The sequence below is a fragment of the Zalophus californianus genome, chromosome 10, assembly GCF_009762305.2.
Source record: "Zalophus californianus isolate mZalCal1 chromosome 10, mZalCal1.pri.v2, whole genome shotgun sequence".
Taxonomy (NCBI): domain Eukaryota; kingdom Metazoa; phylum Chordata; class Mammalia; order Carnivora; family Otariidae; genus Zalophus; species Zalophus californianus.
Genome location: NC_045604.1, coordinates 899,436 through 926,094, shown reverse-complemented (window position 1 = coordinate 926,094; position 26,659 = coordinate 899,436). Strand labels below are relative to the sequence as shown.

Here is a 26,659-nt window from a genome sequence, read left to right as displayed (position 1 = left end):
TGTCCTCGATGCTCATCCATGTTGTAGCGCGTGGTGGAATTTCCTTCCTTCTCAAGGCTGAGCAATATCACACGGTGAGCCTCTAGTACCTTTGGCTCATCCGTGTATCCATCGGTGGTAGGCCCCTGGGCTGCTGTTTCCACCTTTGGTTATTGTGAACAAAACTGCGGGGAGCACAGGGGTGCAAATATCTCTTCGAGATTTTGCTTTCAAGATGGAGCATCCTCAATCTGGTGCCTCTGAACTCCCAGGAAGGATCTGCATCTGTCAGTGCATCTTGTGGGGAGGGCAGATCCAGAGCCCTCGTCCGGTTTTCGGGGGCTAAGGTGCCAGAGGGCTCGTCCAGAATGTAACAAAAGCAGCCCCTGCCGCAAACCTCCAAGGACTGCATACCTGGAGCCCTGAGGCAGTGGGTGCAGGGGTGCAGGGGCTGGTCCTCCACGTCGGCCCCAGCTGTGCCTTTTGCCACCTGGGTGACGCTTGGCAGCTCACTGACGTCTCAGGGACTCAGCCTTCCAGTCCTCCCAGAATGGTTCTGAAAATCAAGCTCACATAGCACGGGGGTTAGAAGAATGCTGTGACAGGCTGAGTAATGGCCCCCCAAATGTCCAGGCATAGTCCCTGAAATCGGCAAATGTCACCTTAGCTGCAAAAGGGACTTGGCAGGTGTGGTCACATTCAGGATCTTGAGACAGGGAGATAATGCTGGATTTTCCGGATGGACCCTAATCGTGGCTGTAAGTGTCCTTATGGAAGGGAGTAGGAGAGGAAGTGCGAGGTGTGAGAACTCCAGGAGGTGTGGTGACAGGAGAGGAAGTGCGCGGCGGCAGGGGCAGGAAAGGGCCCGGAGCTCGCCCCCACCCCCAGAAGCCGGCCCTGCCCACAGCCTTGGCTTCGGTCCAGTGAGGCTGATTTCAGACTTCTGACCTCCGAAACTGCCAGAGCAGACCTCGCGGTGTTTTGAGTCATTGATTTTGTGCTAATTTGTTACAGCAGCAATGGGAAGCTAATACACATGGGCTCTGGAGCCAGACAGCCTGGGTTTGGTCCAGGTTCTACCACTGCCTAGCTGCGTGACCTCGGGTGCCCTTGGGCAAGTCACTAACTCATCCTGCCTCAGTCTCCTCATCTTTAAATTCGATAATCATAGGGCCCACCACATCGGGTTGTTTTGGGAATTAAAGGAGTTGGGGTTTGTGGAGCGTTGAGAGCCGTGCCGGCAACCTCGTGAGGACTGTGTACTATTTGTCACGTAATTTCCTACGAAGCCTGGGGATGTGGCTGGCTCTCGGAGCCCGGTGCCCAGAGCTGCCACGGCCTGCTGAGGGAGGCCGGGATCCCCTGCTGTCCTGGTCACAGGGGCATGGTCCCCGAAGGCGCCCCCAGCATCTGTTTCAGGGAGCACCCCGCACCCCACACTTGCAAGTCTGCCTTGAAACGGAGACGAGAGTCAGGTGGGAAACTGCTTCTCAAAGGCCAGCAGGTTTCTTTTCCTTAGGGATTCTCAGAATCTTTAATATGCAAACAAGCCCAATGACTTTCCAGGAGGCATTCCCAAACATGGGCCCCCGGGCCCCTTTTTCATGGCTAGTGCCCGCAGAACCCCCCTCAAAGCAAGTCTGGAAGCCTGGGGGCAGCCACAGCAGGTGGGCGGAGGTAGGTCGGGCCATCTGAGAGGGAGTGGCAGAGTCCTGTTGGCCTGACCTGGGAACAATCTAGAAAAGTGTACACACCGCACCCCCAGACAGTCAGAAAGGATTATGGGCAGACCCCCATCTTCAGGGCCTGGGGCCAGCCTCGGTGGAAGCACCCAAGCCCCCACACCTCAGCCCTCAGGCCGGAGCTCCGCCAGCCCTACCCCCCGCCCCTTGGCCCCCTCTCAGGCTTAGAGCCGCACACACAGGCAACTGCGGTCTGCCTACCGGAGGAGAGCTGGGGAAGGGGCGTGCAGGCTGCAGAAGCAGGCTCAGACGGGGAACTGGGGTCCTGGATATCCGAAGGGTGGCCTACAAGAGGGGGAGGACATGGCCCCGTGGACCAGAGGCGGTTTGGAGCATGGCCCTCTATGTGGGGGGCCCGGAGCGGGAGCCCCAGGGGTCTGGGTCCAGGGCAGTGCGAGGAGTGGGCGCCGATCATGAGGAAGGCCACCTCCTCCCCCGGGAGCCCAGGCCTCTGGCCGCGTGGGGCCAGCAAGCAGGGTGGGCTGCCGACTAACGTGGCCTTCCCTGCCTGCAGCGTGACGTTCCTTTCCAGGGTGGCTTGCCAGAAGGGCTACGGGCTGGCCATGACATTGGCCTTGGGGGGTGGCCTTTGGAGGGAGCCCGGCGGGGCTTTGTTCACAGCCTCCTGGGCCTCAAGGCGCTCTCTGTGGAAGAGTGGAAGACAACAGGGAGGGAAGGGCTCGGGAGACCCATGTCCCTCTAAGAACGACCACAAAATGTCCCCATTGGGCTCAGCGAGTAGCTTCCCCGGGACGGTTCTTCAGAAAAAATACTTTATTGGGTTTTCAGGATTACAAAAGCAATATGAGCTCTCGTTTTCACACAACGTGTTCTCGCTGTTACAGGGAAGTAGCCAGGAGCTTCCCTGGTTCTCAGCCCGCGTCCCCGGCGCGCCGGCACCCACGACGGGGACCAGACGGCCGAGGGCTCGTGCCGCCTTCCTGGGCACGTCCATGTGCGTGGACAGGCACAGGGAGGTTTGGCTTCTACGCACTGCTGTTTGCTGTTTAAAAAGAAAAAAAGAGGAATCACACTGTACCCACTACGCTGCAGTTCTCATTTTTTACGTAATAATGTGTCAGGAATATTTCCAAAGTCGATACCCGCAGGTCCACCTTGTCTTTAAAACCAGCTGCCGGGAGGGAGTTCCACATGGCGGCTCGGAGACCGAGTCAGCCGTTTCCCTCTGATGCCTGTGCAGGTTGTTTCCACGCTGGCTTCCTTCTTCTTCTTTTTAATTATTAGCAGTTGTTATTAGCAATTCTCTTCAAATACCCTGGTTTCTTTATCTTGTGCATACATTGTAAAAGATGACTTTGCCTCGGGACAATTACAGAAATGGTGAACAATTAAAATGTTTTCCTTTATAGTCACAACGACATCCTAAGACCATAACCTGTCCTGTCCTCAGAGGATCTGCCCCACGGGCACAGTCACCAGGGTGGCCTGCGCTTCCTGAGCCTGTGCGCGCTGCCGTGGTGCTGCCCGCCCCGAGGCCCTCTGTCCTCCAGGAGCCCCGCGGGAGCCCGGGGGCCAGGCTCAGACAAGCAGGCGCAGGCCTCCGGTGCAGCGGCTCAGGTGGGGGCCAACTCTCTTAATAGATGAGAGTGTGGACTCTGGATTCGAATCCTGCGTCCATTGCTCACCTGCTGTGTGGTCTTGGGGGGCTGTGTAAACGGGGGGGGTCACTTGAGGCCCAAGATGGACTTGGGCCAAGCCGAGGACCCCCCTCCACCAAGCAGGAAAGCTCCCCTGAGCAGAGGGTTCAGCAGTTCCCGAGCTGACAGGCATGTCGGTCTGTTGGGGACAAACTCTCCCACCCACCACAAGCACCTGGTCCTGAGCTGGTTCCTCAGCTCCCCCAGCTGCTGAAAGATCCAGAATCTTCTATTGTTTTTAGCAAACATGCCCCCTGAGCCAGGGTGAAAGACCCCCTGCCCAGTAGTAAGCAGGCCCGGCGAGGGCACCGCCACTCCACACGTGCTCGGCAGGATGGGTTCCTGCGTCAAAAGCAAATGGAAACTATCAGAAACTCCCTGTACGGAAAACAGTCCTTCTCACCCCAGACGCAGCAGGTGCTCAGGAACCTTCTCAGCCCCTGACCTGCCAGAGGCACCGGCCGGCCTGGCCTGTGTGGGCAAACCCTGGGGGCCACCCACCAAGACCCCTCGCAGAGCCTGGGGTGGGACACGGCACTCAGGATCGTCTGCCGTCTGTGGAGGCTAGATCTGCTTCTTATTAACTGTGTGGCTTGAACAGGTGACTTGATCTCTCACAGCCTCAGTTTCCCTATCTGTATAATGGGGATGATGACACCCATCCCCGAGCCCTCTTCAGGGCTAAATGAGGTTAATGCCTGAGTGCAGGGAGGCTGCAGTACGTGGTTCTTTTGTAATGGGTGATGGAGATGGCCAGCACCCCGCTGCTCCCTCCCCACATCCCCCGAAGGGGGGCTAGCACTCCAGATCTTCCCCGGCTGCTATCTGAGGACTGGCGCTGCGGCGGCATGGGTCTGGGGGAGTCCCAGGGAGGGCACCCGACTCTGCCTGTGGAAGGAGAGACTTGATCTGGGTCCTCAGGGGTGAGAGGAGCTCCCTGGGGAGGACATTGACACGAGGGAAATGTTGGTACAGAACTCAGAGGGACATGAGTTCTGGGACCGTGAGTGACTCGGGGTGGCTGGAACAAGATGCCAGGGTGGCAGCTGGGCCGCGTGGGGAAAGCTCCTTTGCCAAGTACAACTGGGAGGTTGGATTGGATTCTGACCGCTCCAGGGGGCCACCCAAAGGCTCTCTCGGAAGGAAAGTGGCTCGGTCTGGTTTGCATTTTCCATCATTTGCTCTAACAGCAGTGAAGATGGATGATACCAGGCTGTGGCCACTCTAACCCAAGGATGGGCCCCCTTGCTCTTGCTTCAAGTAGCATTGAGCACAAACTCCCACCCCACACAAGGACGTACCCGGTGTCTCTCTGAAGGTCTCTGGGGACCCTTGGGGACTTTCGTGCCTCTCTTGGCAGCTCCTCTGGTACCAGACTGCTGCCCCTGCTGAATTCTGCAGGCTGTCCTGCTTCTGGGGACCTCTGTGGGCACCGGCCACCTCCCAAGCCCTTCCCCCATGATCAAGGCCTTGTCTGTGGCTCAGGAGCAAGGGCAGGGGTGACGTTGCTGGTGGTACAACCAACAACGTGGCTGTGAACTCATCGTGAGTGGGCTCTGTCCTCCCTCCTGGCCCCAGGTGCTCCTCCTGACCGCCCAGCCTCCAGCTCTCCTGTTCATTTTGGGGGCAGGTAACGGAAGCCCCAGTGTAGGTCTGCTCCGAACCACCCCAGCTGTGCCCAAAAGGAATCCTCTTCATTAGCAAACATGCTGGGGGGGGGGGCTCCTAACAAAGATGATCTCTTCCCGATGGGGGCTCCGCCATCAGATCCAGGCACTGGAGGGGCTGCATGTGATCAGGGAAGGTGACAGGAGCGTGTCTTGTGGAAATGAAAGCACCTGTCTTAGCTCCACAAAGGGAGACCAGTCTGGACTGCTAATCACCATGTGGGGCTCCCAGAGTGCCGCAGACGCCAGCCTATTGTAATTGTGTATTGATTCTGTGCTCAGGGAAGATTCTTCTTAAAGAAGTGGCCTTGAACTTTCTTTATGAGAAACAAAGTAGAACCCAAACTAGCTGGTCCCTAACCTGGAGGGTTCTGCCTGGCAGGTTGGCAGGTGACAGGGGAGGGCCCTGGCGGACTGGTTTCGCCTCCGTGGGCTTTAGTTTCTCCCTCTGCTCTATGGGCATGTTATTGCTTCCTTACAGGGGATTGCGAGGTTGTGGTAAGATGGCCTGTGCAGAATCACCTGTCTTAGCCTGTGGTTGGGCTTCTGGGTAATGTGAACACACAGGAGCATTACTGTGGGCTGCATCCTGTGCCCCCAAATCCACATGTTGAAGCGCTAACCCACATCACTGTATTTGGAGATGGGGTCTTCAGGAGGTAATTAAGGTTAAATGAAGTCTTAAGAGTGGCCCAAGCGGATATAGGACTGCCATAGAAGAGCCAAGCGAGAGCAGTGTCCTCTCAGCCTCTGCCACGTGTGGGGGAGGGGTGCTGGCCGCAGCCTGGCTGTGCAGCTGCTCTGGTCGGGGACTCCAGTCCCCGGGGCTGACTAACAGAGACACGGACTCGACCCACGGGCAGTCCGTCTCCGGGGAGTGGTGACGACGTGTCCGTGGCCCTGGTGGGCGTGGGCTGGTGGCCTCCCTGCCCCTGGATGCAGCTCCCCCCATGGCTTCTGGGCCCCCATCTGCTGCTGCCCTGGCTTATTTCCCACGCTGGCCTTCTTTCTTTCTCCTCTCAAACTCTCCCAGCCCCACCGTGCCGGGGGCCTCTGCACCTGCTGTCCTGGCCTGGGACGCGTGTCCTTGCAGAGGCTCACTTTCCCCAGGTGTGCTCCTCAGGGAGCTGCCTGGGTGGCCTGCCTGGCACGGCGCTCCTGCCCTGAGCTGCCCTCGTGGCCTCCGCCCCGTGTCCTCGTCTCCTCCGACCAGACACGGCACCCTGAAGTTCAACGTTTACCTGTTTATTATCTATTTTTTCTCCACTAGAATGTGAACGCCCTAAGGAAAGAGGACTTGTCTCCTTGTTCCTGCTGTATCCCTAGAGCTTAGCATGAGGCTGTCACATAATAGGGACTCAACCCACATTGAATGAACAATCGAGCGAATGAATGAATGAATGAATGAACCAACGAACTGATGTGGGTAAAGTTTCATGCCCAAGCATCAGCATTTCTTGACCTAGACCCAAAGCACCTTGATGTCCAGCACGAGGCCTTATGCCTCATTGCGACTGGAGGCCAGCTGGTCCTGCCAATGGATTTCCAACAGACATGTTGTCAGAGGCGTATGGGGCTGCCACGGAGAGCTAGGCTGGAGGGGCTGGTGAACGGTTGGTCTCTCAGTGCTTTTCTCTACCCTTTTGATTGGAACAGCTCTGAATTTATCTGTTCCCCATTTTGGGTTTCTATGAAAAGTCTCACTAGAAGAAATGGTTCCATAGCTAGGAGAAAACAGAAAGTCACAAACAGACTCCCCCCCCCGCCACGTTCCAGATGAGGAATCTGAGGACCAGAGAGGGACAGGGACTTGCCCACACGTGGACAGTCAGTGGCAAAATGCTCATCCCCAGCAGTGTCATGGCCGGGGATCAAAGCATTCCTGTTTTGTGCGTGAAACATACTTGCTTTCTCAAACGCCATCACTGACTTTCATTCTGACCAAAGGGTTTATGGTCACCACTGCTCCCCGGCAGTCCCGAACCAACCTCAGGCTCAGAGGTGCCCCCGTGGCTCTCATGCACTCCATGGGAGCCCGCGGGGAGACTCTGCCGGGCCGGGAGCCCCCGCGGGGCACAGGGCACAGCACTTTCCGATGGGGAGGGTTTCTTGGAAAGACACAGAGTTGGCTAGCGCACCCCCAGCCCGCTGAGCGTCTCGGTGGCATCGTAGACTTCCTCGACAGCCCACGTACTTGCTGGCCTCATTCAGAGGTACGTTTTGTATATCTCTGGTTTCCCCCCTTCCTCCCTTTCTTCAGCGGGCCCCATGGCACCTTCACTACCTGGAAATTTTATGTTAACCATCACTGCAAACCCAGACAGGCATTTCATCCCTGGCAATCAGCTCTTGTCCTTGGGGAAACCTAATTAGCTATTACAGGACTTGTGATGTTTCCATGGAAACCCCCATAGTCATGGTGTACATGCATAATATACGCTCCAGCATTTAAAATATATATATTTTATATATAATTACTGGATTTTAACAAAATCTTTAATTTTTTTCTTTCGCTTTTTTTCCTGCATCTATTTTTTTAAATGATGAAAATCTTCCCCGGAGTTTTTCTCTCACAGAGAGAACAGTAGAGAACACAAGAGGTCTTTTCCACTTCCTCTCCCTTAATTTAAAAAAAATTCATAGTTGCCCGAGAATTAAAGTTTTTCAGGTTAGTCAGAAAATGTCTAAGCAGGATCGCCCCTAACAGCTGAGAACATTCTGATGAAAGATGTTGCTTATATAAAGAACCCGAAAGACCTCAGGCTTTCAAAATAGAACAGGGAAGCTGGTGAATCCAATGAATCAACTCCAAACTTATTTAGCCTAAAAGGAAAAAAAAAAAAAAAAGGCTGGTTTCCTGTGTTCCTCCAAGAGAAAGGCAGGCGTTCTGCTCTCGGGGTGACTGGGGAGGCTCCAGGGTGGGCCCCTGCCCACCTGTCCCGGCCTCGCCCCCGTGTGGGCTCGAGGTGCTGCGTGCGTGCACCTGTCCTGAGGGGACCAGACGGCCCTTGGGGGCTTGTTCTGGGAGCGGCGCAGGCTGGTCTGACTGAGGCAAGGCCTGGGTGGAAGGAGCTGCGCTCCGCGCCATGCGCCTCAGCTCCGATGCGAGGGTTTCTGGAGAATTCATAAATAAGGGAAATTGGGGCTTTTTTTATACCTCTAATTGGCTGTTCAACGAAAGAATGCTCACACTGACCTCTTTGCTCGTTGCCAGCTAAATCAATTTGCCCCCCGAATTTGCCAGCAAGACTCACTGCTCCCAAACTCCCTGCAGTTTCCCCCCTCCACACCCGACAAATTGTTTAGCCTTTGTTCTTTGAGCCTGTCTACCGGCTGACTTCCTCACATGTGAGGAGCACTTAGCATGCAAAATAAGTAAACCGCTTGCAAAATCGCTTTTTAAAGGCCTTGAGTTATTCTCAGATCTATGAAATGAGGTGTCCCCAGGCTGGGGAAGCTGGCGTGCCCTTGTCATGGTCCCTCCCCGGATGGTTGCTCGGTTACGGAGCCAGGCTGACCCGGCTGGACTGGGGAGCTGCGCGGGAGTGGCAGGAGAACGTGGGGCCCAGCAGGCAAATCACCCGACTCTTCTGACACATGGGTTCCATAAGTGCGTGAGCGAGGTTTGTTATGGGTTACTTTTGTTGCATAAGAAGGCACCCCCCAAATTAATGTCTTCAAACAACCCTCGTCCCCTCATGGTTGTGGGGGTCGGCAGTCTGGCCTGGTCTTCCCTGGGACCAGGCAGCCAGTGCTGCCTGCTGGCGGGGTGACCGGGAAGATGGGGTGTCCAGTGCAGGCCCCGCTGTGCGGACCCTTCCCGACCCCTGCTACACCCCCCTGGCTGGAGCAAGGCACACGGCCGAGTTCAGATTCCAGGGGCTGGGAGACGGACAACAGCTCATGCTGGGAGGAGAGGCAAAGCACCGTGTGAAGAAGCGAGCAAACGGGGGGGTCACTTGCACAAGCGGCCACACACGTGTGTGGGACAGGCCTCCCAGGCCCTGCCTCGCCCCAGAAGCTTCCCAGACGCGCCTCTCGTGCTAGAGCTACTGGAGGTCACAAGCTGATTCCTGGATATGTGTCGGATTCGTATTAACGTCGCGACCGTGTTCTCACCTACTTGGCTCTTTCTTATTGAGGAATAACTGTATATAGTATACAAATAAAACTGTGTACATGCCAAGTCTACACTGTGGAATGACCGCCACAGTCCAGTTCGTGGGCACATCCGTCCCCTGCATCGTTGCCTTCTCTGTGGGGGAGAGCATGGAAGATGTACTTCCTTAGCAAATCTCCTGGGCTGCACCTGGGCCCCGACTTACGATGGTCTGACTCACACTCTTTGACTTCATGGTGCCGTGACAGTGATACGCACTCATTCTATGGGTCTTTTCCTGGGTGGGGGACATGTGAGACGGTCCTCCCTCATGATGCGTGGCAGCGGCTGTGGGGCCAGCCGTGGACACGCTGACGGGCGCTCTGTCCCCACACGGCCATCGGCTTGTCACTTCCAGTGCGGCGTTCAGACGTGATGCGAGGCATAGCACCAGTGCTGTGAGCTTGGTTAGGGTCGGCCAGGCTAAGCTGCCATGTTTGGTGGTTAGGAACCCCATTGTAAGTCGAGGAGCATCAGTAGTCGGTTCTTAACAACTGTTCTGTTGAACGGAGCTGAGTTGAGTTGCCTTGGTTCTCCTTTCTCTTTAATTACGAGCTCCGTGAAGGGAAGTGTGGGATTGTTCTGTCACATTAAATCTCCCCCCTGAAGCTCTCAGGGTGATGCTCACAGGGTGAAAATCCTCCAGGTTCTCAGAACCGCCAGTTGAGTGGCAGAAGGACCAGGTGTGGAGTCAGCTCAGGTCAGGGCCTTGTCCGAGGCAGGAGAGGCCCGGGCCCGTGGCCTGCCACTGGGCCCTGCTCCTTCAGCCTGGCCAGACCCAAATGGCTGAGATCACTCTTGTAGGCTTAGGAGGTGGAAACTCCCAGCAACGGGGACAATGGGATGTGCCTTCCCTACGTGGGCAAGCCAGCGTTTGAGGGGCCGCGGTAGGAGGAAACTCGCTGGTCTGCCTGGGCCTCCGAGGCGTCTGCTCCGTGACTGCCCAGAGCCGAGCTCTTGAGGGCTCCCTGGCACCCCGTGCCCCAGGCCAGGCCCCCACATCCCGTTGGCGTGCCTGCACCATCCTCAAATGGGCTGCTCCAGAGCCGGGGCTGCATGGCTGGGACCACACCGCAGGGGAGGACGGTCCTTGGCTGGACTTGCTTCCCCCTTCCCCTAACCCCTCTGGCCCAGCACTGCTTGAGATCCCGGTTCCAGAGCAGCTCCAGAACTTTCTAAGGCTTTGTTTATTTATTCCAGATTGGACCACCCCTGGGAACGGAGGGTGCCTTGCCCGTGGCTAAGGTGGACCGTTAGGTGCTTCGTTGGTCACAGGCTTAGAAATGAGTTTTCCACAGGAATCCCCATCCTGGGTGGTCGGCAAGGGGCCCTGGCCTCTTTTTCACGTGACACGTCCAGCTACACAGCCCTCTAGCCGCCAAAGTGCCAGTGCCTGCCCACCGCGCGCCAGCTACCCTCCCAGGCGCTGGAGAGAGAGGAGACGCGCCAGGGGTAGGTCCTGTCGCAGGAGAGCTCACGCGCCAACACACAGGAAGTGGGAGGTGCCAAGCCAGAGTGTCTTCAGAGGAGACGGCAACTTGGGGACCGTCTGACCTGCCCCTCACTCCTCAGAGGAGGAGACTGAGCCCCAAGAGGGCACTCAGCCACGGGGGCCCCCACAGTAAGCCACTGTGCCGTTCACTAAACACGCGTTCACCCAGCACCTGCTCTGTGTGCGGGCCGGGCCGCGTACTGGAGGCGCCACAGGCAACAGGGAGGACGCGGCCCGTGTCGCTCAGGAGGCTGGCTGTGCTGGTGGCTCCCAGTCCAGAGACACTTTAGAGTCCGCTGGGGAGCTCGAAGAAACATCCCAATGCTGGCACCTCAGCCGCAGGGATTCTGATCGGCTTGGTCTGCGTGGGCCCAGGTACGGGTATTTTCAACGAACTCTCCAAGTGGTTCTAGCATTCCGGGGGACAGACAGACAAGAAGCAAAGTATGCACCGAGATCTGCAGTGTGTGAGGGACGCGCAGGAAGCAGGAAGCTGAGCGAGGACGCGGTGGGTGGGGGGCCGCCCAAGGCGAGGGCCACGGGGGCGCCCTGTGGCTCCGGTGGGCATTAGGGGGTCCTCGTGTGGGACACAGCAGTGGGACACAAGGGCCACCCTGCAGCCCCACAGGCCCCTGCCCTGGAGCCCCAGCCCCCCAAAGCCCCACGGACACCCTGTTTATGAGTGCCCCAGGGCCAGCGTTAGAGTGGTTGGTAAAGCACACTTCCTTGTACTATCTGTGTTTCTGGATCCCAACGCCAATCCTGTGAGATGGGCAGGCTCAAGATGAAGAGTTCGCTGACAGAGAGGTGGAAACTGGCTCAGAGCAGCGTGTGACCCGCCAAAGGGCACACAGCTAATAACTGGATGTGGCGACCCCCGTGGGGCTCACCCACTTCTGCTCACTGCCCCCACCCCCTCCTCCCACACCAGGGAACCGAAACCGGCGGGGGCGTCAGCACCCGGGGACCAGCACCTTCCTGCCAAGCTGGGCGCCGTGATGTGCTGTCTCCTGTAACATGGAAGGCATACAGTCTCCCTCCCCGTGGGGGAGTCAGAGAGGTCTGTGACTCCGCGTCGCTTGGGTTCCTGCCCACAGTGAACCCGGTTACTATAGTAACCCGATGCGATTCTTTATTATAGGGTGCACAGTTTTCGTTTCCTGTTTGAAGAGTCTGGCCAGCAGTCACGTTGCCATGGCTTGGCCTGTCGGTGGCATTTAGGAGCAGAGGGGACCCACCCAGCAACCATTTAGGGTTTTTCTGTGTCTGCAGATAGTGGAAGGCTGTGTCTGGACCACCACCCGCCGCCATCGCCCAGCTCAGCTGCACTGGGGACGGCGGGAGGGGAGTCCTGGCGGCGTGCTGGGCTGGGTACCTTCTCCTGGCTAGGGATCACACCTTCCTCATGAGAGCCACTGAGCCCCATTGGACCCACAGTGCCTCCTAGTTCCCCTTGTGGAACAGCTCAGAGCTGCTTTGTTCAGCCCCGACTCCTCAGGTGGGACCTCCTTGAGGACGAGGCCTGGCCCCTCTGTGGGCCCCAGCAGCCGCCAGGGCCAGCCACACAGCAGGTGCTCACCTTCAGTCGCAGGGGTCTCAGCTGCAAGGAGGGCGAGTGTCGCCCGGCGGCCCTGAGCCCGGCTACCCGTGGTGCTAACGGTAATCACAGGAGGGCTTCCCGGCAGCCAGGCGGGCTTCTGACCCCGGTGCACACGGACCCAGAGCAGCCTCACAGAGCCGGCCGGCAGCGAGGGTAGCTGGAGGTACACAGAGGTTGGCTAACATACCCAGATCACAGAGCTAGTTCGCACTGGGGTTGGGATCCTGACCCAGGGCCCCCGCCGTGGACACTGCTGCCTTGTGTGGGGCCAAAGTGCGGCCGGGGCACACGGACCCCTTCTCCGCAGAGGGAGAGAAGCTGCGCAGCCCCGGGGTCGCTCCGGTAGGAAGCACCGCCGTTCACCTCCACACCCCGCGCCAGGGCCCGGCAGGGGCGCAGGGCCGGTTTTAGCAGGACCGGCACCTCCTCCTCCTGCTCACCGGACAGCCAGCTCGGGGGCGCCTTCAGGCAGGAAGGGGGCCTGGGAAGCAGTTTGGAGAGGCCAGCAGGGCCCCGAGCGCACAGGCCAGGCCTCCCCTGGGGGCCCCGAGGTGAGCCCCGGCCACTCTAACGGGCTCTCTGCTCCCGCCAGCTCTTCGTGATCGACAACGGCGCGGACGACTGGCGGATCGCCATGACGTACGAGCGCATCCTGCACATCAGCCTGGAGATGCTGGTGTGCGCCATCCACCCCATCCCCGGCGAGTACAAGTTCTTCTGGACGGCCCGCCTGGCCTTCTCCTACACGCCGTCGCGGGCGGAGGCCGACGTGGACATCATCCTGTCCATCCCCATGTTCCTGCGCCTGTACCTGATCGCGCGCGTCATGCTGCTGCACAGCAAGCTCTTCACCGACGCCTCGTCTCGCAGCATCGGCGCGCTCAACAAGATCAACTTCAACACCCGCTTCGTCATGAAGACCCTCATGACCATCTGCCCGGGCACCGTGCTGCTGGTGTTCAGCATCTCGCTGTGGATCATCGCCGCCTGGACCGTCCGTGTCTGCGAAAGGTAGGCCTGCGCGCGCGCGCTCCCGGCGGCTGGGGGACGGGGGGAGGCGCACACGTGCGTCCCGGAGGTCCGGCAGGTGCGCCTGGGGGAGGAGCCGGGCGGGGCCGGGCGGGCCAGGTAAGCGAGGAGCCGCGCGCACGACGTGTTCTGTTTCCTCTGTAAGTCGGTGTGCGCACGCGTTCTGTGCCTGCTTCCCTCGCCCTTTCTCACCCACGACACTTTGCAGTTCTGTATTATCGCTTCTTCTGGGACGTTAACGACGCTCACTAGCATTATCAAGGCTTTGGGAAGTCCTGCAGTAAGGAAACTGGTTTAATTTTGTTTAGTCCAGATATTCTCAAAAGTATTCACCCCCAAACCCCTTTTCATTACACTGTTGATGCCTCGCTGCCCGCCGTGTGGGCCACACACCAGCAGCAGCAGCATCGCTGGGGACTCGTTAGAATGTGGAGCCTCAGGCGTCACCCCAGAGCTGCTAAGTAGAATTTGCATGTTAACAAGTTCACCTGGTGATTTGCATGCACCTAAAGTTTTGAGAAGCACGGTGTGGCAGGAACAGACTTTGGGAAACACCATTTCAGGAGCTGGTGCTGGGCAAGCAGGAGGATGCGGCCTCTTAGAGACCCACCTGTAACGCAGAGCGCCGGCCCCTCCCACATGCCCTCCCTGAGGCTCAGGGCCGGACAAGGCCACCTTCCTCCGCCGTCACCCCCAAGCTGCCCTTGAGGACTCCTGTCCCTTTCCAGCCCTGGATATTCATTTTAATCCGATTTCCCATGTGGAGTCTGAACATGTCTGTTAGAAAGCTGGATTCTCTCCCTAAGATGCTGTGAGGCCTCTGGCAAGTCACTTAACCTCTCTGGGCCTCAGTGTCCTTATTTTAAAATGAGGATCTCTTGAGAAGGAAAGAAGAGAAGTTCACTTGAGTTGTGGGGAGGCCCGGGCAAGCACCCTGGGCAGTTTGCACGGACCTGGCAGTCCCCCTCAATCTGCTGTGTTGCCAATCTTCCAGGCACCGGTGTCCCAGCAGAAACAAAGCGAGAGACACAAGGGTGGAGGAGAGTTAGCTAAAAACGTCTCACGTGGGTACGTCGAGCCAGACTTCCCCCCTATTTGGAGATGTTCTGTTTGCGGATATTTGGCCAGCAGACACACAGTCAGACCAAGAGAGCTTTCTTCTGCAGCCGCAAGGGCCCCTAAGCATGACAGTGTCAGTCCCTGCGAGCCAGTGCCTGGTGGGGAGACATTTCTTGTGGGCAAAGCCCCAGGGACACATGATGCCCACCTCCTCAGAACCCCGCCTTGTGGCGGCTGGCACCACAGCATCTGCTTGGGCAGGGGAGGGGCTTCCTGAGCCTTTCCCCGGGAGCAGACACTCTCTCTGCAGTCAGGAAAGCTGGTGCTTGGGTTCCAGCCCTAAATCCCTCGACATACTCCATGCTGAGCAACATCGTGCCTGCCACTGTACCTCTCTGGGCCTCGGTTCTGTCACCTGCAAGCTGGGGTCGTAATCCCTACTTTCCAGGGTTTGTTGTTGGAGAGAAACGAGGCAGCGTGTGGGCCTGCCCACTGCAGCACAGTGGTGGTGGGAATCAACCGTCTTAATGGAGAGCTTCTGGTAACTCTTGGGAATTATGTGGCTGCTTCGTAGAATGAGAACCAGCCAGTGCCTACCACAGGTAGGCCCCTGCCTTCCTGTTCTCCTTCCTAAGTGATCGGAGCTGAGTCTTCCAACCACTGTGATTGAATTTGCAAAGCCCTTCCCGGTGTTTGAAACCTTCCGCGTCCTCATGTCAACCCCGCTTGGCATGGTTCAGACAAGCACTTGTGCTGAACGCGGAGCAGAGCATCTGCAAGGGAGTTTCATTGTTTATTGAACCTGACACAAAGTGGTGACTATTTTTTACCCGAAAATAAGCATGCTTCCAAGTGTATACTTTGCAAAGTACTCTGTTGCCTTTTATTTGGTGTTGAAGGGCCCGCCAAGGCTTCTGAGCTGAGGCTGGGTCAGCTGGCTCCCCTCTGCCCGCCGCACGGCCACAGTCCCACGAAAGCCACAGAGAAACAACGAGCAAATCCCAGGCCTCGTGCCGGCCCCCACTCGCATGGAAAGCCCTTCGACCAAACAGTTTCTGTCCAGATAGAACCCGAGGACATCACAGCCTCGGTGTGCGTCATGGTGACGCCTGCGTTCCCCGGCTCCCCCGCCGGTCCTGTGACATGCTTCTGTGGGTCCCCTCCGTTGCCTGTGGTAGAGGTGCTGCGACCGTCCCCACGTCGGAGCTGTGGGAGCGGACAGCAAGCAGCGCCCTGAGTCGCAGGGCTAGGAAGTACGGAGCCAGAGTGTGAATTTGGTGCATGTGTGTCATCCCCCCCCCCCCGCCCCCACGCTGACGCTCAATCTCACAAGGACGCTGTGGCCTGGACTGTCCTGGGGGCTCCCGGCCCGAGAGTCTCAGGGCCGCTCAGGCTGGTGCTTAGATCCCAGGCCCCTGCTCTTTGTGCCCTTGCCCTTGATCACTGTCCTCGGCACTGACTTCATGGTAAATTCACACACAGCCGCTGTGCGCCACCCATGTGCCCACTCTGGACCTCTCGCCTTCCCGCAGCTGGGGCTGGTGGTGGCCGTGGAGCAGCTCTTCAGAACTGCCCAGGCTGAAGGGAGTGGCCTCGGCCAGGTCAAGGGCCCTGCCCCGGGGCCACGAGCACCCAGGACCGGTCAGTGTAGGAGCGTCAAGGCTCAGGCTCCTCGCCTCCTGCAGGATGGTCCCCACAGGGCCTTCCCAGCTCCAGGGGCCCTGAAGGGTCCCCTGAGGCCCCCTCTGACTGCCTGCCCTTCATCTTCCCCTCCGCCCTACCCGCTGCTCCCCCCGGGGGCTGATGCTGAGAACTGCCCCAATAAAGCTCCTGCGTGAGACTCTTTCTCAGGAGCCTGGCCTACGGAGCTGTGAAAACATGTATAAATAAGCGTGTTTTCTGCTGCTCAGGGAAGCACTTCTCTTTCGGTGACCAAGCAGTTTCTTTTAGAATCCAGCGTAGATGATCACTGTCCTTTCCCAGCGCCCAGCACTAGGGAAGGGGGGGAAGAGCCCTTGACGCAGGAGCCATTCACAGACTGGACGGAAACTGGACACGGGGCCGTGCTGGGGGGGCAGCAGCAGCAGGGCCAGGCAAGATGTGGCTCAGCTGACCAGAGGGTGAGTCTGGCACCTCAGTCGGCAGAGAGGGAACGTGACAGGTTCTAGAATACTCCTGCCTGCTGATGCCCAGAGCGGAGCTCGTCCACATTCCGGGCGCCTTTCATCAGCCTGGACTTATCTGGTTGTATACACACACTTCTGAAGTTGCTATGGAGACCCCTCTTCAGCGAGATGCATTGTAAAAGGCATTTCTCATATCTTCGGTTGGCTTTTATGTGACAGTAAAGGTTTTTCACGTTTCCCCCTTCCGAGGAAAAAGGAGTTAGCAATCACGCAGCGCTGTCTGCTCCGGGGAGGGCAGCTCCCGGTTGCCAGGACGGCCCTGACAACACAGGCTTGTTTTCCTTGGACACCCCAGAGCGGCCTTACATCACCGGCTGTGGGCCTGACAGTTGTGGCCCTCCGCATTCTCTGGGATTCTCCTGGCTACGTGCCCGCCTCCCACGGCCGCCCAGAGCCCATCGGAGGAAGCTCCTCATTAAACACCGTGTCGTGCGAGCAGGCTGGCTGTGGAGAGCCCTGTGTTCGGGCCGCAGGCTGTATAAGTGGGCTTTCCTGGCCCGCCCTCCGCAGAGGCCAGCTCCTGGGGAATGTTTATTTCCCCGCGGGAGGCACCGAGGTCTCGCAGAGCATGGATGCAGCAAACCGTCTTGTGAACCAAGCCGGGTTTTGTAAACCACCTCCAGCCTCTTGAACGGAATCCCTTTGGACTATTCCTCCTGAGGCTCCAAGCTCTGCACACAGCCAGCCTGTCAACAGGTCTTCGGTGGTGACAGTGTGAATTTTCATCTATTTCTACATATTCGTATTTTCATGAGAAACTGGGTTCTAGAAGCCCTGCCCCTGGAACTGAAGGAAAACAGCTACGGGCCCCTTCTTTCTCTTGTTCAGAGCCACCCTTCCCACTGCAAGAGATCAGGAGAGGCCTCCTTCCTCCACCCCCGTTGCCCATGTCCGGGTGGCACCAGCCAGAAGCCAGGAAGTGAGAACAGCCCCCTCCTCTGCATGTCCTTTCCACAAACTCCTGCCGCCTCTGGCAGGGGACCTCAGCTCCAAGAACCGAGTAGGGACACAATCTACAGCAGGACCCACGGTGTGGGGTTGACACAGCCCCCAGGCCGAGACCTCGTGGGCCGGGCAGAGCTGAGAGCAGGGCTGTGGTTGGCGGGCCCCTTTGGTTGGAGGCACAGTCGCTGGTGCGGAGCGCACACCGAGCCCCACCGGGGCGATGGGGAGACACGATCAGAGCTTCTCTTCATAGTGACTGTGATCACAAAACTTAAGATTTAAATCCAGAAAAAGATGTATTTATCTATTCATTTGAGAGAGAGTGTGTGTGTGAGCAGGGGGAAGGGCAGAGGGAGAGGGGAGACAAGCAGATTCCCCACTAAGCCTGGAGCCACAGGAGGGGCTCGATGAGGGGCAAACCCACGACCCTGGGATCATGGCCTGAGCCGAAATCAAGAGTCAGATGCTCAACCAACTGAGCCCCCCAGGCGCCTACAGAACTGGAGCTTTTAAGTATTTAATAAGCGAGTAGGCAGTAATACATGTGTGCGACTAGTAATAAATACACATATAGCAGAAGAGGGTACATACTCAAAGTCTTTGTACTAATAGGAGTACATGGTTTCAGAAGCTTGCAAACCACTGCTTTGGGGTATCCGAGGACCTGTTAGTGAGGACAAGAAAGCACCCGCCATGGGGGCGCCCGGGTGGCTCAGTTGATTGAGCGACTGCCTTCGGCTCAGGTCATGATCCTGGAGTCCCGGGATCGAGTCCTGCATCAGGCTCCCTGCTCGGCGGGGAGTCTGCTTCTCCCTCTGACCCTCCCCCCTCTCATGTGCTCTCTCTCTCTCTCATTCTCGCTCTCTCAAATGAACACATAAATAAATAAAATCTTAAAAAAAAAAAAGTACCCACCACATTGGATGAAGCCTGCCCTCTAGCTGAAGGAGGAAGTCAGTAGCCCTGGGGACAGGGGGGAGCCAAAGGGGTGCAGGTCTGGGGAGATACCCCTAATGGCACAGTGAGTTTCTGGCAGAAACGTGGGGTGGGGGGGAGATCCTCCCTGAGGCCCTGGAACCAGACGGGCTAATTAAGAAAGAGGAGAGTAATTGTAGATGCAGGAGAATGTTTCATCACAAGAGCCGTGGGGCAGGGAGAGCAACCCAAGAAGGCTCTTAGGCTCCCTAATGGTGCAGGAGGCTGTGATTTCTGCCCCGGGGACAAGGCAGCAGACATGAAAGGGAACGTGTTTGGTTCACAGAAGCACAGAGTTCCAGAAAACGAAAACTATTTTAGCACAAAGAAGATTCACATTGGAGGCACTGAATTTTTAAAACATGGAATGTGGAGGACGCACTTAAAAGTTCTTTCAGAATGTGGAACAGAACATAGAGATGAGAGGTGGAGGTAGGTCAGAACGAGAGGCTCCAGAATCAAGGGTAAGCCCGAGAACTAGAGCTATTTTGAGGAAGAAACCAGGATAATCTGGATAACAGCATAATCAAAGACATACACCAAGAAAACTTTTCTAGAACTGGCAGCCCAGGGCTGGTGGGGGTGTTAAGATTAGGCAGATGGAAACAGCTGTTCTCAGGCATAACAGGGATGCAAAGCCATACCTAGACATATCCTAATAAACTCTTTTTCTGGAAAATTTCCTGAATCTAAAGGTTAAGCAATCCTAGGACACAAGGGCAGCACGGAATAGAACTTCCTCAGGAACGCTAAACTGCAGACATTAGTGTCATTCCTGTGGGAAACAAGAACAAAAGTCATCCTTGGTGTTTTGTGGGCTCAGGAGGTAAACAAACTGCACATTTTGGGGAATGAATCACAATTAAGGTCTTAATGCAATGGTGTGAAAGAAAGACAGGTGGGCAGCACTGAAGCCAGGTAAACGTGAAATCCAGGTACATTTGACCATGACTGCAAAACTAAACTCTGATGTCAAACAAAAAGTGGGTTCTGGAGAGAGTAGATGTGTGGTAAAAGATTCCATAACAATTAGAGAGTTGCAAACTCCCAGATTAAAAAGTTGAGAGAAGGCTAAGAAGGATTAGTAAAAGCATGCTAAAATCACCATCTTGGGTAGAAGAGAATGTTACAAGCCCTATCATCCAATTTTAATAATTAGAGAAATATAGTTTAAATCACTTTTTAAACCTAAAGGTAACCACAGGTAGAGTTTTTGAAGTGTGACAATAGGATAGCAATAGCATCAGCCAAGTATTATTTCACTTAACCTGCACCCCAGCTCCGTGAGGTGTGGGGGCCACTGCTATCTCCACCCCCCCCTCAGAGGAAGCTGAGGCAGGGAGAGGTTAAAGCGGCATGCCAAGCCCCAGAGCTGGGGAGTGGCAGACCCGAGACCCCAGAACCCTGCCACGAGCCCCACTCTTCGCTACCTCGAGAACATGCACTCTCCACATCCCTGGGGGACACACACACACAACGTCAGAGACAGAAAGACAAAAGAAGTAGGAAGAACTGAAAAACACAGAAAGCATAAAAGAAGATGAGAAAAAACAAACTTACAATTTATAACAGTCAACATAATTGAGTTTCCCTCCCCTGTTAGAAGGCAATGTCTCTTAGGATGGGATTTAAAAGCAAAATTTGATTTCATGCTGTTTACAGAAGAGGTTCCTACAGCGGAAAGACCTAGAAAAATAAATGAATAACAGAGATTTATTAGGGAAGTACAAACCAAAGGGCAATTGAATAGAGGTCCTCATTTTAAACCAACTTGAATTCAAAGCAAAAAACATTAAATGGTCTAGAAGGACCATTTAATATGGATAAAAGTACCATACACAGCAAACTGTAAACTTTTATGCAAAAATAAACAAGGAGATTGAGACCTGAATTATTAACTGTTTTAATAATTGATAAATATTGAACTTTGTAGCCCATAAACAAATAATACATCTTCTTCTTAAGCATTCATGGAACATTTACAAAAAATCAATCAACTTCTTGGCCACACGTTTCAAAATACCAGAAAAAATCTTCAGACATATTTTCTAACCACGAGGCCATAAAAATTCAATTAAAAGAAAACTTTAGGGGAACTTTTGAAGCTACAACTTGGCCAAAAAAGAATCGTTCAAAACCACCATTAAAGACTATTCTAAAAATTACAACGATGACTCTGTGTATCCAAACTCACAGTGTGACCAAAGTTGTATGCCCAGGAAAATATCCTCAAAGTTTTTTATTTAAAAAAATGAAGCATGAAAATAAATAGAATAAATGGAAATTCACTAGGAGAACAAAACCTCGGGAGAACAGATTATAAGACAGGAGTTAATAAAGTGAAAAACAGAATTCATACATCCAATGATATCAGCTTCTAATAAGTTTAATCAAGATAATGCTAGAAAACACAAAATTAGGAATTTTATGGGGGAGTAAGTATGGATTCTGAGGATGTTTTAATAAATAAATGAGAGTAGCTTCACTTGTTTTGAAAGAGAAGACCATTGAAGGGGGACTTTGCTGGATAGTTTTGTATTATAAAACTAGGGCTCCTGGGTGGCTCAGTCGTTAAGCGTCTGCCTTCGGCTCAGGTCATGGTCTCAGGGTCCTGGGATTGAGCCCCGCATCGGGCTCCCTGCTTGGCAGGAAGCCTGTGTCTCCCTCTCCCACTCCCCCTGCTTGTGTTCCCTCTCTTGCTGGGTCTCTCTCTGTCAAATAATAATAAAAAAAGTCTTGAAAAAGATTTTTGTATTCTAAAACTAAAGTAATTAAGTCCCTGCGGCATTACTGAAAAATGAGTAATGAGAGATCAATGAAACCTAATGGAAAATCCCAAAATAAGCCCTAGTTTGTAAGAACCTAGTGATGAGAAGGAAAACCAATTAGGAAGCCATAGAGTCTCCAGTAAATGTTAACAGGGAGATTGGAGATTGATACCTGGATGAAAAATCAGATCAGAGCCTGCCTCTCACCAGCTACCGACAGAATTCCAGGTGCATTGAAGAGTCGGATGTGAAAGAAGAAGCCATGAACAAGCTCCAGAAAACAAAGTGAACATTTCATCAATCCTGCGATGGGAAGAATGTAAAATCTCAGAAGACACATGAAGGAGACTGTTGTGTCTGCTTACATCATATGTGCAACTTTAGATTTCTGTCCTCCAAAAAATACACACTTATTTTAAAAGCGAATGTTACACTAGGGAAAATATTTGCAGCAAACATGATGAGAAGTACATATCCCTGTTATGCAAAGCAGTCTCAAAAGTCAATCAGGGAAAGTGAACTCAGTTAAAAAAAAAAAAAAAAGGCTAAACATAACACTGGAGAACCACGTTGGAAGAAACACAGACGTCCAGCTTCACCAGTCACGGAACCATAGATGAAGACTACATGGAGAGTGATGGCTTCTCCTCTGGAATTGACACAGATGTAAATGAGGGTGATGCTGGAGAAAGCTTCTTGCTGGCGGGGGTGGGTCGCCCCTCCACAGGAGGGCACAAGGAGAAGCCGCCTGGGGAAGACAGCGGGAGAGCAGGTCTTGGGGGCCTTCATGAGTTTGCAACTTCCATCAGTAATTCCTTCCAGGACGCTGTTGTAATGGGATAATCGAATGATGTCAGGATTCTTCAGCATGCTGCCCTCCCCAGCAGTGGAGAATCAGAAACCACATAAATGGCCCGGGATTTGAGCAGTTAATCAAATGATAGCACATCCGTCCTATGCGCAATTAGGCAATAATGTCAAAAGCAGCCTTTTGAAGCCCATAGGCAGGAAAATAGTCGTGGTATAGTATTTGGAAAAGGAGGACAAAAATAGTATTATATAGGGTGTTGCCAATTTAAAATCGATACCAGACACACAGAAAATTCTTGGAAACACATAAATATTGCGTTTTCTCTGTGGGATGTTACGTGTGATTTCCCCATTAGATTCTATTGTATTTTCTGCAATGAAAACGCATGACTTTATGTGCTTTTGTCTCTTTTTTTAATGGAAAGAGGTAGCAGTGGCCTTTTCCTCCCTCCACAAATCCCCTCTTCATCTTGCACAGGAACTCATGTTTTATGTCAACAGAGCTTGGAAAGTAAGCTTGCATGGCTCGGGTTTACATACAATTTTTCACAGAAGAGAGTCAAGTTCCTTCCGAAGGCTCCCTTCCCGCCTGGCAGCCAGCGGCCTTAGTGGGCAGGGCGGCCTCCGTGAACCGGCGAGTCCTCTTTCCCGGGCGGGTGTGGCGCTTACAGCCCCTCCGTGGCCGCGGGACGTTCCTGGGAGGACCTAGAGCCGGTGTCCGGGCAGGTGGAGTCTGCAGGTGCGCTGTGACCCGAGCTCCAGGGGCTCTTCAGCACCGGCTGGGGGCCGGCGGGACTCACAGGCCCGCCAATGTGGACAGGTGGTTCCCGTGGGGAGGAGCTGCTGCCGGGAGCGCGGACAGGTGGGGCCGGAGGGCGGGGTCTGCACGGGGCGGGGCGGGGAGCGCGGACAGGTGGGGCCGGAGGGCGGGGTCTGCACGGGCCTGGGCGGGGCGGGGCGGGCGGACAGGTGGGGGCCGGAGGGCGGGGTCTGCACGGGGCGGGGCGGGGCGGGGAGGGCGGACAGGTGGGGGCCGGAGGGCGGGGTCTGCACGGGGCGGGGCGGGGCGGGGAGGGCGGACAGGTGGGGGCCGGAGGGCGGGGTCTGCACGGGGCGGGGCGGGGAGCGCGGACAGGTGGGGGCCGGAGGGCGGGGTCTCCGCGCGCTGCGGGATTCAGGATCGACCGTGAGGTGGCGCCGCGCCCGCGGACGGTCACCAGTCACTTGGGGCTGGGGCTCTGCTCCAGGGCTGCTCCCCTTTCCCGGCCCTAGCAACCCACCTTCTGTTGTCAGGGCTTCGTCGGACGTGTTTCCCCATCTTTACTCCTCTACAGCCCACTTTCTCCTTCTCGGGGACTTGTGATTCAGCAAGTCTTTCCTCTTCGACATTTGTGGTGATTTTGTGCTCTTTGACATTTAAGCATGAAACGGTTCATTTGTGACCAGTGTATTTGTGCTTTTATATTAAATAATAATAAGTTACTTATATATTAACGAATGACATCTCTTAGGAGAGTGAAGATCTGGGGAAATGACGAATGTCTGTAAAGTCAGCGTTCCGAAGTACGGAGTTTGGGACGCGGGTGAGAAGTGAACTCCCCTTGCCCATCTTTCCAGTCAAGTCAATCCCCAAATAACGCCAGCCTAGGTCATGCTACACCCTGGGTTTCCCTAACCTCTCTCTGCCGGGAAGGGTTAGGGCCCGCCTCGGACAGGATTTCGCCTCAGGAAGACCAGTCTAAGCACCAGCCTTCTTTCTCCAGCTGGGCAGGACATCCAGCCCTCCTCCCCCGGGGATCTGAGAGAGACGAAGCCCTATAGAAGTGGGCTGGAATGACCATCTTCCCAGTTCTGCCAGGGGTAGCACACAGCTGTGTGGTGCTGCATGGGTCCGGGAGAAGCCGCTGGGCTCTTACAGGGATGCCTAAGAGCCTCGGGCTTCATTGTTCTTCCTGGGGCCTGTGGAGGAGGCAACAGGACCACAAATCCTCCCAGGGAGCCAAGGTGAGACAAGGGAGGGGTTCCTAGAGGCCACGTCAGCCACGGCTATGTGTGGGCTGGCATTAGTCAAGACAGGAAAACCACATTCTGTCAGCTTTTCCACTTCGGGTTGTTTAGTCTGTCCCTGGTGACCCCATTGTGCCCTGCATCTCTAGGGCAGTCTCCCACCAGCAAGGGACGGGGCCCTCACCCACAGGCCTTCTCCGAGCGTTCGATGGCCCAGGACGGGTCAGTGTGCTCTCCCCACCACCCTGGGCTTTCTGTCCCCTGCACACCACCACCCACGCGGTGTGGAGCCCTGCAGTCCGGGCTCCCACCACCGCCGCTGCCAGGGGATATTTTCATGGGATTTTCTCCCTCCGTTAATGCAGACTCCCCCATCCCCTGAGACTTGTCCACAGGCCCCCAGACGCTGAGCTGGGAAGGAATACGGGCACTTCAAATGGCACCTCACTGAGCACTCCCCGCACACACTCCCCTCTACCTGGATCCCTACTCACCCCCCCACCCCCTACCCCCCCAACGCCTAAGCATTTAGGAGCAACCACATCTGGGTGAGAATCCACAAGCCCTAACACACCCGGTCATGCTGTTCTCCCAAGAGGCTCATGGGAGCTGCCTGCCAGCAGGGCTCCTGCAGGCCGGCCCAGACGTGTGGGTATGGGCCCGATGGGCTTGGCACCCCCACAAAAGAAGGGGCACAAAGCCTAGTTAGCAAAACTCCTTTGGAAATGTTAAACATGTTTCAGCTGAGCCAACAGACACACAGCGGTGGGAGAGCACAGAGGCTGAGTCCATGAACTCAGGGCGAAAGACAGCCTGGCTCCTGGTTGTACACGTACGGAACCTGAGCAGAGTCAGCTTCTCCTGAACATGCCTGGGACGAGGAACTCACCACTTCAAAAGACAGCTCTGACCTCGTAGAACCTTCCTAATATTGGTTAAAATTAAACTCCGTGTAGTTTGTGACTTGGGTCCTAACTCTGTTTTTTGCATCAACACAAAAAAGTCAAGCAACACAGATTGGTGGTTAAACCATCACCATCTGGGCAGATTTGGGCTTGGGCCTTGCTTGGGCTGGCTCTTCGTGGTGGGCGACCCTGTGGGCAAGCCAGCCTCAGGACATCTGGGAAAGGGGATAATTCACAGAAAGCCCCTTGCAGGGGGCACAGCGTTTAGCACAGTGTGAGCTTCCAGTGAAGCAGGCCGGTATTCCCTCTTCCACCGGAGGCCCTAAATATTTGAGAACCTGTCTCATCTTCTTGAAACGAATGGTCTCTGCGCCTCAGACAGGTCCTCACAGGACTCTGTTCTGATCAGACTGCTGTCTCCTGCTCGTCTTCCTCCCTGGTCATCTGTGCCCCCACGAAGTGGGGGCCCCAGACTGAATCCAGTGCCCCTAGTGTTAGGCAACCTCCCTTATTTTTTTTAAAGATTTTATTTATTTGAGAGAGAGAGCATGAGCCAGGGGAGGGGCAGAGAGGGAGAGGGAGACGCGGGCTCCCCGCGGAGCAGGGAGCCCGATGCAGGACTCGATCCCGGGACCCTGGGATCATGACCTGAGCCGAAGGCAGATGCCCAACCGACTGAGCCTCCCAGGCACCCAGTTATTTTCCCTTTAATGCAGCGTGAGAGCCGCTGGTGGGAAGGGCCCAGGCCCCCAGGGCAGGCACACCGGCTGGGAATTGTGGAGGGAGACCCAGGGTGGCATGGCTCTGCTCAGGGTTGGCACCTTTGACAGGACTGCCACCCAGTGTAGCCCATCACCTGACAGGAGCCACGGCTGAGGAGAAGGCCAGGAGGCCGACGAGCCATGTGGGGATTGGGGGGGGGCTCTCACTGTCCAGACGGTCATGTCCTGCTCCCAGCCTTAGCAATGGGTGGGGTCTAGCCTGGGGGTCCATCTCTCTGCCTCTGATAAAAGCAGTAGTTTATCCGGCCAAGGGCCTGAGCACCTGGTGTTGAACTCTCCACCCGGCTCTCCGGACCACCCTTCCAGTTTGTCCTCTGCCAGCTCTGCTTCCTTGATCGGGGCTGCCGCATCCTCTGCCATCCCGGGCACCATGCCCGCGCCCAGAGAACCCACCCACTGCTCTCGAATGCGCTGTGCCCCCCAAGCCCCTCCCCCGAGTGGCAATGCTCTATTAGGAGTAGTTTGCTAAATAATAACCTTATTAATCATATCGAGTCCAACTATTCACCAGGCACTGTGTTAGGAGTTAAATACACCTCAGAAAACAAGACAGGACTTTTCCCTCGCGGAGAGTCTGCCTGGGAAAACTGGTAACAAGAAACAAGCCATTTCAAATCTCCGCTGCATACGGCAAAGGAGTTAAACACAAGGTTGCAATGACTTTTTTGGGTAAGTAATGGGGTTGGAGAACAATCCTACTCAGCTGGGACCCGCTTGGAAGGTCGTTCTAGGGAGGGTATGTGCCCCTGAGACCTGAGGAGCCATTTACAGACCCAGGGGGTAAGCTTTCCAAGAGGGAGCGGTATGTACAAAGGCCCTGCGCTGGTGAAGAGCATGGAGTGTGGAGTCACCCGAAGGACAGGAGACAGACAGGCATGTGACTGTGGCAGGGCCTG

At 55.5% G+C, this 26,659-nt stretch overlaps 1 protein-coding gene across 1 annotated transcript in view; it reads left to right on the top strand.

Moving 5' to 3' along the window:
- KCNN3 (potassium calcium-activated channel subfamily N member 3) overlaps nucleotides 1-26,659 on the top strand; it is a 128,390-nt gene that overhangs the window by 62,831 nt on the left and 38,900 nt on the right. The window contains exon 3 of the mRNA XM_027613344.2: nucleotides 12,890-13,308. Within this exon, the coding sequence (XP_027469145.1) occupies nucleotides 12,890-13,308 (419 nt within the window). The remainder of the gene's footprint in view (nucleotides 1-12,889; nucleotides 13,309-26,659) is intronic.